Source organism: Artibeus jamaicensis, unplaced genomic scaffold (assembly GCF_021234435.1).
Source record: "Artibeus jamaicensis isolate MK-2021 breed Jamaican fruit bat unplaced genomic scaffold, CSHL_Jam_final contig_465, whole genome shotgun sequence".
In the NCBI taxonomy this organism is placed as follows: domain Eukaryota; kingdom Metazoa; phylum Chordata; class Mammalia; order Chiroptera; family Phyllostomidae; genus Artibeus; species Artibeus jamaicensis.
In genome coordinates this window covers 28,836,409-28,853,783 of record NW_026521843.1, presented here as the reverse complement: position 1 = coordinate 28,853,783, position 17,375 = coordinate 28,836,409, and the positions used below count along the sequence as shown (strand labels likewise).

Here is a 17,375-nt window from a genome sequence, read left to right as displayed (position 1 = left end):
TTAAAAAAATGTCACCCATTCTTTAGAAGAGTAAAACAATTTAATAAATGTATCTCAGTAGGCAATGAAAGTATGTAATCTGAACTTATTAGACTTACTAAGCTTCTGACATTATTATGCCCTGTGCTGCCTTAATTCAGTAACCAAACAGGGCTGCCCTCAAACTCTTGGCCTGTAAAGATTACACGACCCTCTTTGTTAATTTCAATTTTTTTATGGTGATTTTGATGCCTTCCCCCTACCCTACCCCGAGTGATACTGATCCTATCCACATAATTTACTTTTATAATTTACTTAATCACAGAGGGATTGTGTGCAATACAGATTTTTCCCTACCCTCCTCCACAGCTTGGCTTCCTTCCCAGTTACTCTCTTCCACCACTAGATGGCACCTCCACCTGAATGGGGGAAGCCCCTATTTTAAAGTCAAACCGCTTGGGAACATATTTTGTCTTCCTTTTGGGTGAATGGAATGCTTCGTTTTGTACCATTCTCTGCGGTTGCATTAAGTTGCTCACGTATCAAACTGTAAACTCGTGGAGATCAGGAACCATCTCTTTTACTTCTTCAATATAAAAGTCTCTGGCACAGGATTAGATGCATAGCAGATGCTCAATAAATAAGAATTTACTAATGGGTTGCTCAGTATTTTAGGAAACAGAGAAGGAATGGAGATGAGATCATTGCTTACACTGGTAGCTGGGACACTCTTCTTCCTTAACCTTGTTACTCAGCTTGACTCTCCCTGTCCAGAGCGGTCAGCCATACCCACACAATTGAGACTGACATGTGTAAGTTGTTACAGAGTTCACTTAAAAAATGTTCACTATGTTTCAGATGGTTAATGTGGGACTTACTATGGTCCTCTGACCCTGTATTGAAAGGTGCAGGACAAACGCATTTTGAATCGTCTGCATGCCTTCACTCAGTTTCAGGTAGTTTAACTGATTTTGAAAACCTGAGCATTACATATGATTCGAGTCCTCCTTTCTTTCCTCTTGTTAAAACGTCTCTTCCCCTTTTCCTCTCTGTTCCCCCTTTTTTCTTTCCCTGGTGACCATTTTTGGTCGTTGATTATGTCTGTGATCTCAATACATGTGAGAAAAAGTACCAAATAGTCCCCAAAGTGACTTTTTTTTTTAGATTCTGGTTGCCTGACAGTTTCATGAGATTCTGATTTTCCTAATGGGACAACAGTCCCCTTTGTGAAAACTCAGCCCTTTGTGGGTATCAGATGTCATTAGATCTAGTGAGTTCTATGATTAAAGTGGAAAGCCCCCCCCAAACTGGCTATCCTGTGCAAGTGTTGGTTTTTGAAATCTTGATCTTGGAAAGGTATTAAGGAGAGTGTGTGTTTGTGTAAGTGTGTGTGTGTGCGCTCGAGAGAGAGAATGCATGCATGAGAGAATGAGATGATGCATTTGCTTTTCCTTATCCCAGTATAAACAATGAAAACAAAACAAGCTACCAAAACTAAAAAAAATACCAGTCCTATCAAAGCAACAGAGAAATAACACTGAGGGATTAAGGACTTAAAATAGTCACTTTATAGATAGTCTAAGCCATGTCTGTGCCCTTGTTCACTAATCTGCTAATCGGTTAAACACAACTTCTCTGTAGCACAGCATTCTGTGTCTTCAAATACCTCTGCACTTATCTCTCCGGCACCACTGAACACAGAGTTGGGCTATGTAATTAGGATTCGTGAAAGGCAAGGTTCTGCAGAAAGTGCTCTGTGTCTGGCGGAACTTATACACAGCGTCAACCTTGCGCACTGAGTCACAAGCCCTGCACCGGAGCTCTCCTCAAGCCGTGTGGACTCTGCCTACCAGCCTGGACCCAACTAACCAATAAGCGTGGGTCGCATCCCTTTCTGTGTCCCTTTCCTCTTCAACCACCTGCAGGTCCCCAGTTTTCTCACAAGTTTTTCCCTCTCCTTTTATCCAAAGGTTGGTTGCCTTCAGGAAATGACCTGAGATGCATTCAAAATGAGATCATGAATAAAGAGTAACTTCTAATTACCCTTTCCAGAGGAGTTTTCTCCTTCACTTTAACAAGGATCCAGGCCTTAAGCTTGATTTAAAAAAATTCCTCTTTTCTATTATCTAGGAACGACGAGTTATTTTCTGGGACAGCATGGTTTCCCCGGTGCTTGTGGGGGCTTGGGGACGTGCTGCACTCCGTGGGGCGACTACATGCAGCTCCCGCTGCCCACGCACAGCGCGGTGGCTGCTCCCAGGCTGCCCAGTGGCGAGCGCACTGAAGCCAGAGCCGCACGGGCTCCGTCCACAGTGGGATTTCCCTTCCCGTTTGGGAAGACTGCACAGAGGGGGCGCCCGCTACAAAACTGTCTTCTGCCAAGAACATTCATTTGAATGGGAAGCCTGCATCTGATAAATAACCTTACACTCACATGGATTTCTCTGGTGCCTGCCTTTGGAACAAGTGTTGCCTCTAATCATCATCCTCATTACAATAATAACAGGACTAACAACTGTAATTAATGCTGACTATGTCAGTTCCAGGGCAAAAGTCTTCATACATGACATTTTCTCCCTATGAGGTTAGAGCACTCCTTTCTACTTATATAACCACCCGCTACCTCCAGGAGCCTTGGGTCCTGACACTGTGGGGGACAGGAATGACTCCAGGATATTGTTACAAACATTTGTTAATGGTTCTGTAGTGGTGGCCAATTCTAAGAAGAGGCACCAGCCAACAGCAGGTTAGTCTAGAATCAAGGGAAAGAAATGCAGCCTTGCCTGGAAGGGAGGGCCCCGTCCACAAAGAGAGCGAGGGCACCCTGGATGTCTGGTGGGTGCGAGAAAGGTGGGTGGGGCTGGGAAGGCTGAGCAGGAGCTGTCTTCTGGGGTCAGGTGGCTTCCTGCTGGCTAGGAGGGCAAAGCAGTGTCTTGGTGGTGGTCTCTCCTCCTTCCAGGGCCCCAGCCACTACCTGCCTCCAGAAGTGATCTTGGCCCCGGGACTTCAGTGGGGGAACTCGCTTTGGAGGAAGACAAGGACAGGAAGACAGAAGGAGTAACGAAAAGCTTCCCATCAGTTATGGTGCTTGTACTTTTCAAAGGGCTTTTGTAGTCATTTTACAAGGGCCCAGTAAGGCAGGTTGAGAAAGCATGGTCATCTCCATCTCAGACACTAGGAAGTTGAGATCTCGGGGTTTATTAAGAAACCCTAGTGGTGAAGAGTAACCATGAAAACTGACTCTGGAAGGAAATGGTGACTCTGGATACTGCAGAAGGCTAAGGTCAGGCTGAGTGATCCCTGCTGCAAGGGACATATCTGGGACACACGAATCAGTAAGCCACAGTGGCATATACTTGATGCAGGCTGACCTGGGCCCAGTCCCTCTCTTCCTGATGGTGGTCATCGCTCAGGGCATCTGTTCTCCCCTACCTTCCTTCCGTGTTCTGCTCCTTTCACAGTCCCAATGGCAGGGCACAGCGGGGAGGGCAGAGGTGGGGCTTTAACAGCCCCTCCCAGGCCTCCCTCAGCAACCCAAGCCCTGAGCTAAGCCCTAGAGCTGATGCAGCTGGTATGCGCAGTCTTTGGCACTCTTTGGGTGACTTTAATAAAGAAACCAGTTAGGGTGGGAGTAACAGGCAACATTGAGCCTCTCCTCTCAGATGTGAACTCAGGCCGTCTGACTGCAGAGTTGACGTGCTTAACCTAAGAGAATTTCCAGTTGGGCCTGGCTTTGGGGGTTAGTGTGTCTGGCTTAGGTCCCTTCATCAAAAAGTCTTCAAAACTAGGCTGGACAGTGACCAGAGGACAGGTGACTGAGGAAGAGCAAAGATGGAGGGAAGAGCTCAGCAACGGGAGAGAATGCACCCAAACCATGTAGCCATGGGGCGGTCTCCTGGCCAGAACCTCAGCCCCCAGTTGGCGCCTGAGTGCTGACGGAAATCTCTTGCAACTCATCTCCCGGGGAAGCAGGAGACTGGCCTGGAAATGTCCTTGGGAGCCTGGCACATCTGCAGAGCAATGCGCACATCCCAGCCCTCAGCGAAGTCAGGAGTCACACACCAGAGCAGTACTGCAGGCAGACCCCGCCGCCACCGTGTCAGCAGGGACTGCCAAACACGGTGTCGGGAGTCCCTCAGCCACACAGACAGAGTGAAAGGGGCGCAGGCCCACAGATTGGCACCCAGCAGCACGGCCCGTGTGCCCCAGACTGGTACTTGTATCACGGGGCAGCCACTCACACACACGCAGGGAAGACATACTCTGCCCCCAGCACACACTCCCGGGCCCGACCTGTCATCGCAGTAGGTGAACTTCATGTCCATGCTGTGGCGGCTCAGGAAGGTCTTGCTGTCCAGGGGGATGTCCATGTGGGACGGGTGCTGGATGGGTTCACACATGATGATCAGGCAGGACAGCAGGGGCTCCTTGTAGCCGCAGAGACTACTGTGAGGGGTGCAGTTGTTGTAGACTTTCACCTGGCCGGTGCAGTGCAAGACCTGGAGACCAGCCAGGAGGGTCAGATGTGAGGCTGAGAGCAGGGTGTGGGGGGCTCCGCTGGGGCTCCCACCCATGCCTGAGGCAGTCCTACCTTCCAGGTGGCTGACTTGAGGTTGACAGTTCGGCCCCTGTTGGTCACTGTGCACTTCATCCTCATGAAGAAGTCCCGCTCCGTGGACAGGTCTTTGCTTTTCTTCCCAAACCCAGAGCCTGGATGGGGAAGGGTGGAGGGAACCAGCTGAATTCAGTTTTTCATTGAGACACAGAGGAGGGACCTGGTTGCAATGTTGTCTGTGCAACATATTGTTTGCATTTCCCAACTGTCTGCTCCCAGCACCTGCCAGGAACGCTGAGTTCCATCTTGGCCTGTGGACAAAGCTTTTTCACCTTCAGCTCCCCTCCCCAACTGAAGTCCAAGCACCTGAATGGGTAGGGGCGTTGCACTGTTCTGTTTGCTTGCACCGTGGTCGGCGGTCCCTTCAGAGGATGGAAGGAATTCCATCCTCTGAATTCCATCCTTTGGAATTCCCTTCCTAGCAAGGGAATGCATGGCATTAGCCACAATCTCAGCAAACCTCTGCTGGGGCAGGTCCAGGTTCCCCAGGAATTCCCAAAGACAGGCTGGGCGAGACCACACTATTGCAAGGGGATAAGCTTCTCAGATTAGAAATGTCCCTCGGACACTCCTATCTTTTCCTCATTCCTGTCCTACAGGAATTTGAACTTCCCTGTGCCCTATTTTCAACCAGTAATGGCTGCATTCAGGATAATGTATCATCAGCTTTCTCCCTAAAGTGATATATGCCCAGCTCAAAGAGACCTCTGGTAGCAATCTCCTGGGATTTGGTGAGCAAGTCCATGTTGAGAATTAACTCAACATGGAAATCCTTTCTCAGCCAGAATTAAATAAATCACCAAGACAAATAATATAGCTTCCTTCCTTATAGTTTCCCAGTAGCCTGCCCATTCAGAACTTTCTCCACTTTCTGTAAAACAAAGTGATAAATGCAGTAAGTGTCATCTGAGCCCCTTGTCCACGTCTAAATTCTGCCTAGCCCACCATCCCCATCCTGGGTCTCCCAAGGTGCACGCCTGCCCCCCACCCAGCACCAGAGAATGACCCAGAGCCGTGTTTCAAACACTCAGACCCCTCCCCTCCAGGCATGGCCACCAGCCTCAGCACCTCCACCTTCAGAGGGCTGGGATCTACTTAACTGTCATATCCCAAAGGTCTGTGTGTCCAGTGAATCATGTCGCCTTTAAATCTACCTTAAACATCCCTAGGAGAGCCTACTAAGTAATGGACATTTTTTTAAAGAAAGCATATCCCTCCATCATGATCATAAAACCAAGCCTTCCATACTTAATGTTTCTTACGATTCAGATGTTCATAGGTGGGGTTGCCATAGCATGAGACATTCTTGTGTCTTGGGGCCAGGACTGACCACCAGGGTCAGTTCAAGTGTTGGCGATGAGTGTGGCTGTGGCTTGGGTTATTACTAAGGTGGCCTGCTGACTTGTTAGCCTCTGGATTCTGGCCATGCTGCCATCTGATTAATCTTTCTAAGTACGGCTCCAGTCAGATTGCTCCACCCCTGCTCCAAAACCTTCGATAGCTCCTTTCTGTCTACAGGATAAAGTTCGAGGCCTTTCACCGGGCCTTCAAAGTTTTCCGCAGTCTGCCTCCCGGTTTTATCTTCCTCTAGGTGCTCACATTAACCCTTTGCTTCCAGATCATGAGTCCACTCAGGTCGGCACCTTCAGTAAGGATCTGCTTGCTGATTTATTGAGTTTGATCCCAAGTCCTCACTACACGGACCAAGAGACCTAAAGGTCTACTCAGATAAATAGACTAGGATCAGGCTGTAAATCATGGCACTTGAGAGCTGGAAGGTTCTAGACTTTGCCTGGTCCATTACTGTCTGTTTGAAAAGAAAGACTCCAAGGAACCAAGCAATGAGGTAACTCAGTTCAGGGCACATGGTCAGACTGAGAGTAAGGTCAGTGGTTGAATGGAGGCTGAGAACCCAAGGACCAAAGGCTTTCTGGAGCAGAAGATATGAGAGACTTTGGTTTTCTTAGGCTTCAAGCGCCTGCTTTAGAAAGGGATTCAGAAAGGCTGGTAGCCCCTTCCCTGTAGAACCAGACAGGACTTCCTCAGCAGTGCAGATGAGACACTGCAGAGCCCTTGGAGTGCTCCCCAGACTGTACTCTGGGAGCCAGCTAGCCTGAGGCCTTCAGGTGGACAGCAGAGGGGCTGTATGGGGGTTAGGGCTGGCTGGGGTGTGGGGGCGTGGTCATTCTGCATTTTCTAGGCCCAGACCACAACCTTAGTCTGTAACAGCGGTAGAAGTGGGCTGATGAAGTATCTGATTTTGTGTCGAGTATGGTAACAATAGCCAGACCTTGCAGGCCCAGCACCACTGCCTCTGCTATTCAGGGTGGACAAGCACAGTCACAGCAGTGACAGCTGAGAGATGTTAAAGGGGATGTTTAGTCAGGGGCAGGATTTACACAGGGCAGAGATCGACATCAGGTTCAGAAGGAACCTTGAGAGTCACTGAGCCCCACTTCTGCCCAAAACCTCTGTCCTCTTGATATCATTTCCATTCTTATATTTGTTTGAACATCCCCATTTATATGAGATGAAGCAGCAACCCCAACTGTTATTGCAAAGTACTTTCTGCTTGTAGGGGCCCTCCCACCACCAGCATCTGCCGGATGCCTCATAGGTAGGGCACAATACACTATACCTTGTAAATTTCCTCTCCATCAGAAAAGACCTGTCCTTTGTCTCCATGGTGGGGCATGTTTAGTCTTTGGCTCCGGGGTTAGCTCTTCTCCGAAGGTGGCGCAGTGAGCCAGCCTCCGGGTACTCACGCCTGTTCCTCCCACACCGACTCAGCACTGCACTGTAACTCGCTCTACCTGACAGAGTGGCGCAGGCTGGGGCTGGGCCAGCTTCAGGACTAAGCCTGAGGAAGCCCTGGCAGTGGCCACTTTTATACTTTTGGGAGCCCTGGGCTGCCCTGTAGGATGTCTGGCTGCCTTGGGGACCCCAGGTGAAGAGACAGAGGCTCTGAGGCCCCATGGAGCGAGACGGCAGTCCTGCTATTCCAGCGTGGCAGCTGAGCGCCAGCCTCCAGCCACACCGTCCCAGAGAAGTGGCTGAGCCACCCTGGTCATCCCATCTAGTCCAGCCCCCATCATGGCGGCTCAGCTGATACCACTCGCAGAACCCACACAGTTGTGAGAGGTGACAAAATGATTGCTTCAACCACTACATTTTGGGGGGTTTGTTACCCAGCCATAGACAGCTGCAACAGTTCCCAGGGACATGCTGGTACAGATGAGTTTGTTGGTTTGGGCACCATACTTGGCAGAGGTGCTCAACTCCAGGGCATGAAGCCTCCTGGAGACACTGCCCTATCCCCAGGGAGGCCCAACCAGCACGGAACCAGGCACGCGCAGGGCCAGAGGAGACGTTTCTGAGTATTAGGAACATCTAATACTTCGGTGCCCTCCGTCTCATCTCACGGACTCTGCCTTGAGTTTTTCGTGTGTCAGTTTTTTCTGGATCATGATACTCACAGTACGTTGTTCCTGCATCATATACAAAGGGAACAGATCTCCCCGGAGGTGGTACAAGGAGGAAGGAGACACACAATAAAGAATACTTTACCATCCTTGATACTCAGGTTCTCGCGGATCTCCTCATGGTCACAGGGATGAGTAAAGTCAAAAATACTGTGTCCTGTTAGCTCCACCTGTTTCAAAAACGCGGTTGGACTTCATTATTCCTAGCACCGAAATAGAACATCCTAAGGGGAAGCTGAGCCGCCTTCTGGATTTGGAGACAGGGCAGAGACCGAATCATTTCTCACACGCCCAATTCAGTGTTTGGCCCACAGACATGCAGATGTGACAGAGGACTGCTGTGGACGTCAGAGACTTCGTTCCCAAGGGCCAGCCCATCAATCTAGTCAGCGGTGCCAGGATGGCCATCGGTCATGCCAAACCTAACGCCAGGGTGTGGGAGTGTGGTCCTGAGGCTTGTGGTCTGGGATCAGAGAGGGGGCAGGGCGGCTAGGTGCAGGGAGAGGTTAGGGGGATTGTGATCAGAACCTTCCACTAATTTCTACCCTCAAATAGAAACATTTTCCCTTTTTGAAAGAGCCAGAGGAGGGTGTCACCTGTGTGAGTCCCATGAACTTGCTGATGTTTTCCGACAGAAAGATCATGTCTCCGTCTTGGGTCACCACAGCGATGAAACCCTCCAAGGCTTTCAGGTACAGGTTGTCCATCTGCTGGTCGGCCTCAGCCTCAGACTCGTTTTCAGAGCAAACTGGAAAGAGATGGGGGTGAATGGCTTGCGTGAATGCGGTGTTAGCACACATGTGACTGGCATAGATGGATGTCTGCCAGGGATGACACAAAGGCATCGAGTGGACTTTTCTGGGAGTGCATGCTGCCGACCACCTAGGTGACTGCCCCATGCCCGAACGGGGGGCGTGGGATGAGCACGCAGGCTCAGGGAATGTGCCGGAGTTGCAGCTGCTGCTCTTTCTGCAGAGGAATAGGACGGGCCAGCCTTCAGAGTCAAGAGTTGGGCTGCACAGAGCAGTATCTTGGTGGCTTTCCCTTCGTTTTGCTAAAATCATGGAACAGGAGCAGGGAGATTCTTTTCTCTCCACACTCTGGTTCAGGAGGATAGCCTCTGCAAGGGGACTCCATCTGGGAATGGCCTTGTACCATGCGCACACCCACAACCCCCCTGTTTACTTGGCGTCTGTAAACCGCTTTGGTCAGTCAGCCAAACCGTTGACAGGGAACTGAAGTCTGGGTGAGGGTTTTGCCTCCATTACTATCTCCATCTAAACAGAGGTTTTAGCAGAGACGATGGCCGGACTCAGGGCCTTCAAACTTCAGCACGTTCTGGGATCCCCTGGAAAGCTTGTTAACACAGGGGTTTCTGGGCCCAGGACTGCTGTGTAATTTGGGAGGCTTGGTGCAAAGTAAACACGTGGGGACTTGTTGAAAAATCAAACCGAGCCCCAGACCCCTCTAAGTGTGGAGCCCCTCAGGACTGTACAAGCCGCAGTCCTGCGAAGCAGCCCCAGTGGGCCACATCCCTGGAGTGGCCGACTCAGTAGGTCTCCAGTGGGGCTGTGAATCTGCTCTCCTAGGAAGTTTCCAGGGATGTCGAAGCTGCTGTCCAAAGGACCACAGATTGAGAACTACCACCTTAATTCAAGGTCCGGCCAGTAACCCCAACACTGGGAGAATCGGCCAATATTGGCAGGTGGGGACCTATTTGCGGATGGTGAGGGGAGGCTTTCAGCGCCTTTGAAATCACAGCCCACAGATAGGTGACCACCTTCTCCAGACAGCGGGGCCAGCCCTGTGGTTTCTGGCCTATGAAGGGTTTTTTTCCTCTTCAATTTCTTTGATCTCAGTGGCAACACTGACTTCAAAATCTGGAGTCATCCCAAGACAACCTTATTTGGGTTAACCAGGCCCAGAGGAAATAGTTTTGCTTAAAATTTCCTGTTTTTAACAGTTCCGACACAGCTAAACTGGTTTCCATCCATGCCCAGTACTCTTGCTTCCAGGAGGTGGCGAAATTGGCTGCAGCGGCTGGCCGGGCCAGCCTCTGAAAGGGAGGGGCCGAGGGAGAGAGGGGGCGCTGGGTGGTGGGGGGCACAAATGGAAACAGAACGTCTTGGAACTGAAGTCACAATGGCTGGAGGACCAGGAAGCCGGCAGGCGGGCCTCTGGGGACCCTGGGACAGCCAGGCCTCTCTCCTCTGTGGAGCTCTTTGCTCCCACAGCACCTGCTTATCCTCCCAGGGGCTTCTAAAGGAATCTGGCCAGCTCCTGGTCAGCCTGGAGCAGGGGGTGAAAACTGTGGAGGCGGAGGCAGACCTTCATGCAAGAGGCCGGGGGTCATGCACGTCACTCCCTGCTGAAGACTCCTCCGCCTTTTCCCCTGCCCTTTCCTGGGAGCATCTTCCCTGATGTCTCACTAATCTCCAACTCAAGTATTAGGCACATGGGAAAGTAACTCACGAACTGTGCAGTTACTGTGCTCCTGCTGCCTGCCCTGTGCTGTGCTAGTCACAAAGCAGGAAATCAGGCATCTGTCACCAAGTGTCCCTCACTGTGTTCAGTCCTGTTCTAGGGAGTGCAAGGATATGGAGAGGTGGAAGAACCACTCTTCCCTGAGGGCTCTGCAGTGGCGGTGAGGACAAAGGTAAACTGCCGTGCGGCCGCCCACGGAGGGAACCCCTGGTGCCGGCGGAGAGCACTGCAGCGGGTGCCCAGTGAGCTGCTGGGGGTGGGGCGGGGCTTAAATGGCCCTGGGTTCTTGGTCTCAGTTACTCGCTTCCCAAGACCCTTCAGAGTCTGACCCCAAAGAGGAGGGGCAGGTCACCAAAATCAGAAGCACTTTGCTGAGATGAAGCCTGTTCAGCTCAGGGAGCACAACAAGATTCTTTAATGCTAAAAATAGCCCCTGTAAACAGGCTTTGATGGCTCCCCACAGCCAGGATATGCGTGGGCCGAGGTTTCGGAGCACTTTTTCCGGAGCACCACTCATTTCCTTCAGGCAGCACCACCCATGTGGGGCGGGACCCCACGTGCACTGGGAGCTGGGCATCGGGGGTGAGTGGGCAGGGTGGCGGGGCGGGTACTTCTAAGCAGCGCTCTGAGACCAGGCAGTGGCAAGGTGCTGCTGCTAGTTAGGATGCATTTTTCTTCCAGCAGGGTCATCTTCCCTCTTCGTTTCCTGCTCTGAGGGGTCCCAGCAAGGCTCTGACTGTTCTGAGACCACTCTGCTGCCATCCGCCTGGCGAGGATGTGCTTGGCAGACAGTCATTGTTTAGGGGTCCACTGCAGGGCTTTCCTTCAAACTGACTCCTCTCCTCCAGCTCTCCCAGGGCCCCAGACACCTCCTCCCACAGATTCCTGGCTGTACTGGCTGCAAGAACAGTCTCAGTCACCATAAGGAAATTATTTTTGGATCCTTACTAGAAATATTAACCATACCTGTAAACTCCACCATTACCAGGTGGTAGGCTGGGGCTACCCTCACTTCTTTGGCAGAAGGCGCTGGTTTTACCTGATCTTTCTAACCTCCCCAAGGGTCTTGAAAGTTCACCCTTAGAGGTTCATTCCTTTGTTCTTCACATAACTTACCATCCTATCTTGCCTCTTTGTGTTAACCTTCATAAGTCGTAGCACAGGACTGGGGTTAGCAAATACCTACTGATTGACCAGATCTGTCTTGAGTTTAAGTCTTAAGAAAATGATCTGAACAAGGTCAGTATCTTTAGAAGAGATTATACATTAGCTGCTCTTAGACATTAACATCCTAGCATGAATCAGCTTATCAGCTCCTCTGCAAACAGCACCAGAAAAAGGCCTTGATTTGGAGAGTGAATGGGGCAAGGAGTGAGCAGTAGAAAAGTAGGGGGTGAGCACTTAGGAAAAGGCTGACAGTGATGCCTAAGGAGGCACCGGAAACTGCATCTGCCTCCTCAACTTTCACCTGTTGGTTCCACTGTTCCTGCTTGAAAAGCTCGCGGTCAAAGCTTTAACTTGACTTGTCCCACATGTTAATATCTTTCCCTTAATCATCTAAAGATCAGGAAATCATAATCTCTTACTAAGACTGATATCTTCACTAAGCAAATGCCAATGAATCAATCATCAACCTGACATTTCTCTTTAGAAACCCTGCTTCCCATTAACCTCCAGTTCTCGGATAAAATGCACTGGATTTCACCACACAGGAGTGTGGGGAAGTCAAAAATCCGTTTTACGGTGAGAAGCCAACTTTGCATATTTACTGCTGCATAATGCCCTTGGAGTGCAGAAGTGACCCTCACTTGGTCACGGTTGTGGGGCTTGAAAGAGGATTTAGGACAATCAAGTGGTGTTTCCACCGATGTTCCCGTCAGAGTGCGTTCTGTTCTCGGCCCAGCGTGGAAGCTAATATCATAAAGCTATTGTTTCAGCGCACTTCCTGCGATACAAATCTCGGTCGGCAGCCCAGACTCCTAGCCTGGATTTCTTAGCTTTCTGGAGCTTTCCTCTCCAGCATTCCCACACAGAACAGCCTACTGTGAAAATCAAAGAGAAGCCTGCTACTAAGTAAAGAAACTTTTCTAAAGCAAAACCGGGCCTTTTTTAGCCTTTTGAACTCTGAGGTATGCGACCAGCTATTTCCTATTATAAAATGAACCAGCACTCACCTTTGTTAGAAATGTTTCAATAATGAATCTGTTCTGACGTGGAAAAGCTTGGCAACTTTGCGCTTTGACAGAAATTGCTGAAGGGCCGGTAAGAGGCTAGTACTCTTATAGTATAATGATTATATATGTATTATTTCTATGTAATTATTAGTAATTTTGATTCCTAAGCTGTAACTGATCAAAGAGCCCAATCTGTGGCAGGCTGGAAGCTAAGGGTTTTTACACCCATCATCTCAGTCCTCCAACGGCGTCACTTGGTACCATTACTAGCTTTGTGCAGATGAGGAAAGTCAAGCTCAAAGACAGTAAAGAGGTTTTCTCGTGGCTGCAGAGAAAGAAGGCGGCCAGACCAAGGTTCCAACATGGGTCTGTCTGCCCACAAATCCTTACTCCTTTTCATTGGGCCACATGGGTTGGAAAAGCAAAAATATGACTAGGAAAGAAAAAGATCCTGTCTCCTACACAATTCCTGGAAACACTCCCGACAACTGGCCGAGGGCATGTGTGGTAGGAGGCTGGAAGGGGGGCCAGAGAGAGGGGACGCTGCAAGCTCTCAGTCTTCTCCTCTGGCGACGCCTGCTTTGTGAGAGCCACTCCTTCAAGGACACCAGGACCAGCTCGCTTTGTCTCTCATTTCTTACTTTGGGACAGAGAGGACCAGAGCCGACATGCGGAGGGCTCTGGCTGGTCTGAGGCCGAGCCCGGCCAGGGGGCAGGCCATTTGTGTCTAGAGCTGCAACAGCTCCTGAATGGGGACCTGGGATGTCTCACTGTGGCCACTCTGGTCCTATCTCCCTTGGCGTGTCTGGCACACAGGGGCTCACGCCAGCACACAGGCCAGCAGACGTGCTCAGACGCCCAGCCTCTGGTTCATGGCCCATGTGAGGACTGCCTTCCTCCCCACTGCTCAGAGTTGGCCCCCGGTGCCTCCCTTTAACTTTGGTCCCCCTGCCTTTCTCCTCCTCTTCCCCACATGCCCAGGCTTTGTCAACATCTTCACCGGACTGGGTTCACAGTGTGCTCCTGCCCTCTGGTGTCTGCCTTTCCCGTGGACCAAGACTCAAAATAACTTGAGTTTCAGGGGCAGACTCACTGTGTGCCCAAATGTGTGACTTTGGGCAACCTTAGTTATCCTGTGCTTCACATTTTATCATCTGTGCAATGTTCTACCAGTCCCAGTTCAATCAGAGAGCTGTCCTAGGATGAATGCTTTAGCCCCCTGGGGCTCTCTGTGGATGGAAGAATGGGGATGGTGATGGAAGCAAGCAATGATTAACCCAAAGGAATTAATGTCTAAGAGCAGAATTCCAAGTGCCATTTCCAGGAAGGCAAGATGCTGTTTCTGGGTATTGAGAAGGGTCTCCATCTATTCATTTAAACCCTCCGCTGTCTACTCTGTGTAAGTGTAGAGCTGACTCCAGCGCTTCCAGACCCTGCCCTCACCTGTCTGGGAAGGTGAGCCTCTTTAACAGAAAGAGGGACACGCGTTCCCCGAGGTCACATCTCCAAGACTTTCTTACACTTCGGCCCATGCTGCCTCTTTCTGTAGCGGGCAGGATGACCGGCCGGTGCGCCGCACTGTTCTGTTGAACGTATTTTACAGAACATGCGTCTGTCCTCCGTTCTCCCCCGCCCATCCGCATTTTCCAGGATTCATCAGACTGGCGGCACAGGGTTGGCCCTCCAACCCTTGGACCCACTGAGCTGTCATCCTATTTTTTGACAAAAAAAGTCTTTCCCCCATATCCTTCCTGTGCTCGAGAGCCCAGAATAGCACAGGTCGCTCTGGCCTCCCGGCCTCACACTGGATTCCCTTTGCTCAGGGTTTCCTTCCCAGAATAGCCACTTCATAACAGGATGGCAGAATCCACCCTGCTCCAAGGCGCTCGGTTCACTCGGGAAAACCGAAAACCAACCACCAAGGAGCCGTGCCTTCCCTGCCCACCTCCCTCACGCTCCCCGCCTTGGGTGCCGCCCACTGCAGCACCCCGGCAGGTGAGGAGGGCCCCGGCCCACGGCCCTGTTTCCTTGTGAAATGGGCAGACTAGACAGGGGAGTCCCATAGGATTCACAACCGGGGAACTCCTCCGACACCTTTCTGGTCAGGACTAGCAGGAAACGGCTCTATGAAAAAGGTAAACTCAGAAAAAATGTTTTGTGAACTTCAGACTTGCAGAGACACCAGGGAGGGTGAGAGTGGGTGAGCCTTGTGGGGAGGTCGCTATCCACCCACAGCTCCCTGGTGTGGGCGAGCGTGGCCGGGTCAGGGCCCTTCCAGACACGTCTGTGTTAACGCTCACCCACACTCTGTGTAATAAGTATTTTCAACCCCTTTTTACAGTTGAGGAAACCAAGGGCAGAGACACCAAATAATTTGCCTGGCATACTGGCTCAGGGGCAAAGATCATATGGGCACACCTTGGCCCTTCTAGAGAAGGGAGTTGGAAGACAAGCACTAAAAACCACTTCCTAAGGACTGCATCTAGAGTGGAGTGTGGGTCACGTGGCCAGATGGAAAGGCGACTGAGAGGCCAAAGCTGCTTCATTCTCCCAGCCTGATCTCTGCAGAGTGGGAATTCCTGGGTGGGGAGACCTTCCCAGTGGCCTTTGTGCAACTCCGGCCCAAGGGCGCCTCCTGGGGGTGCCCACCACCTCACCTGAGGACAGGAGCTTGTGCGTCCGCAGGAAGCTGATGGCCAGCCGCATGATGGAGGCCTTGTCCAGGTGGGAGCTCACGCTGTGCGGCAGGGGCAGCTCGTGCGCCAGCTCGTAGAAGACCTCCGTCTCCTTGCTTCTCCGGCACCTTGCTGCATCCCGGGACTTCTCCTTCCTCCTCTCCGAGCTACTCCTAGATTGAGAGAGAAGAGGTGAGTCCCCAACACGTCACTGTCATTCTATCACACCCCCGATCAAGACACCCCCACCCATGCAGGGTAGCACCAGACTCTCACACTGAGCCACTACGAGCTCACACAGCCGTCTGAGCCACACAGCCTGCCTCCTGTTGTCAGCTCTGCTCTCATGTGTGTTTATGTCTTCTCGAGCAAAGACTTGCCAATTAAATCCATCCACTGGCAGTGCTTTGGACCTGGTCCTGGGCATTATCTTGGGATTCAGGTGCATGTGCAGTGATGGGGATGAGAAAGCTGTGGCCAGAGACCCAGGTGGCTGCGACAAAACCTCTGGAAAAAAGGTGAGCAACTGCTTCAAGCTTCCCCTTCTAGACAAAATGCACTTAGAAAAAAAATAAATAAAATTAAGCCCAGTACTGAAACGTAGGTCCCATTTTTGTAGCCGAGAGTTATTTCCACGCTAAAAATTGAAAATGCGGCTGGAGCCCAAGAAGAACAGGCAGCCAGACATGTGTCAGCCTGGCGTCCCCAGGTGCACCCTCGCCAGGGGTCACCGAGGAGCAAGCGTGTGCGGCCGGCGTGGGGCGACCGGCCTGTCTGGTCTTCCTGCTCGTTTTCCTCCTCCTTGTGGGACAGATGAGAAGATGACACACACCCAAACCTGCCCCTTCAGGAAGTCCTAACAAAATCCTGGATCCCTTACAAAGCGCACGTAGCATGCTGATATGGCAAGTTAAAAGCCAGACTCTCTGTATCGAAATTCTAAGTTCTCCACTTGCCTGCTTCATACACCCAAATTATTTAAACAGCTTAGTTTCAGTTTTGTCATCTGAAAAGTGGTCACAAGAGTACTTACACCCCACGGAGTTACTGTGAGGATTAAGTATGACAATTTATGTAAAATCTTCAGCACCAGGCCTATCCCACTTGGAAGCCACCAATATTGGCTATTATTAATAACAAATCTGTCCATGAAAAGATGAACATGAGAGATGAAACATTACAAAAGTAGACAGTACAATCCAGTTTTCATAGAAATATAGATAATAGTTCTAAAATAGTAGAAAAAGTCTAGAAATGTAATAAAACAAGAACTACTCTTCTTACAGCTACCACATATAATTTACTGTATAATTGGTACTGTTTTAGGTGCTGCTACCTTCAGCTTCTTCAATTCTTACAACTACCTCGGAAGTCTCTGTTATCATCATCTCTGATCTACAGAGGAGGGAATGGGTCCGCAGAGGCCAGTCTACCTGCAGCTTCTCGGCAGGTGAGCGGGGACATGGGGCTTTGCACCAGGCAGGTGGGCCCCAGGGCCTTAACCGTGGATGACGGGCTTGTCTCTCTCTACACAAATGTGTTAGCGGTTTTGGGTTGGAGAGGTTATGGGGTATTTTTTTTTACTTCATGCTTATCTATATTTTCTTATATTTCTATAAATAACCTGCATTGCAGGATGAGTAAACAAGTTTGCGTTTTTGAAAAAGTGTCCACTGCAGTTTCTGGCTCTCGCGGCCTCACCCACTCGGCTCCGGCTCAGACTCTCGGTCCTTCTGAGATTTCCAAACCAGGGGCTGCTGCTCCTTCGGTTTGGCTTTGCTTCCTATTATCTGGGCAGATAATCAGTATTTTGGGATTCATGGAATGTTGACATGCCTTTCAAACCCTTCAGGATCTGGGGCAGAGGCACTGTTCTGACTTTACCACATGTTTCATTTGAAAAAAACAGAACACCCAGCTTTGTGGGTGGATTAAGTAAGCGTCGTTTACTCAGACTGCGGCAAGC

The 17,375-nt window shown here is 50.7% G+C and overlaps 1 protein-coding gene across 1 annotated transcript in view; it reads right to left on the bottom strand.

Annotated features, from left to right (window-relative positions):
- The window catches only part of EPAS1 (endothelial PAS domain protein 1), an 82,577-nt gene that overhangs the window by 20,956 nt on the left and 44,246 nt on the right, over positions 1-17,375 (bottom strand). The window contains exons 2-6 of the mRNA XM_037161254.2: positions 15,392-15,582; positions 8,673-8,824; positions 8,162-8,246; positions 4,571-4,689; positions 4,273-4,478 (exon numbers count right to left, since the gene is read on the bottom strand). Coding sequence (XP_037017149.1) covers positions 4,273-4,478; positions 4,571-4,689; positions 8,162-8,246; positions 8,673-8,824; positions 15,392-15,582 — 753 coding nt within the window. The remainder of the gene's footprint in view (positions 1-4,272; positions 4,479-4,570; positions 4,690-8,161; positions 8,247-8,672; positions 8,825-15,391; positions 15,583-17,375) is intronic.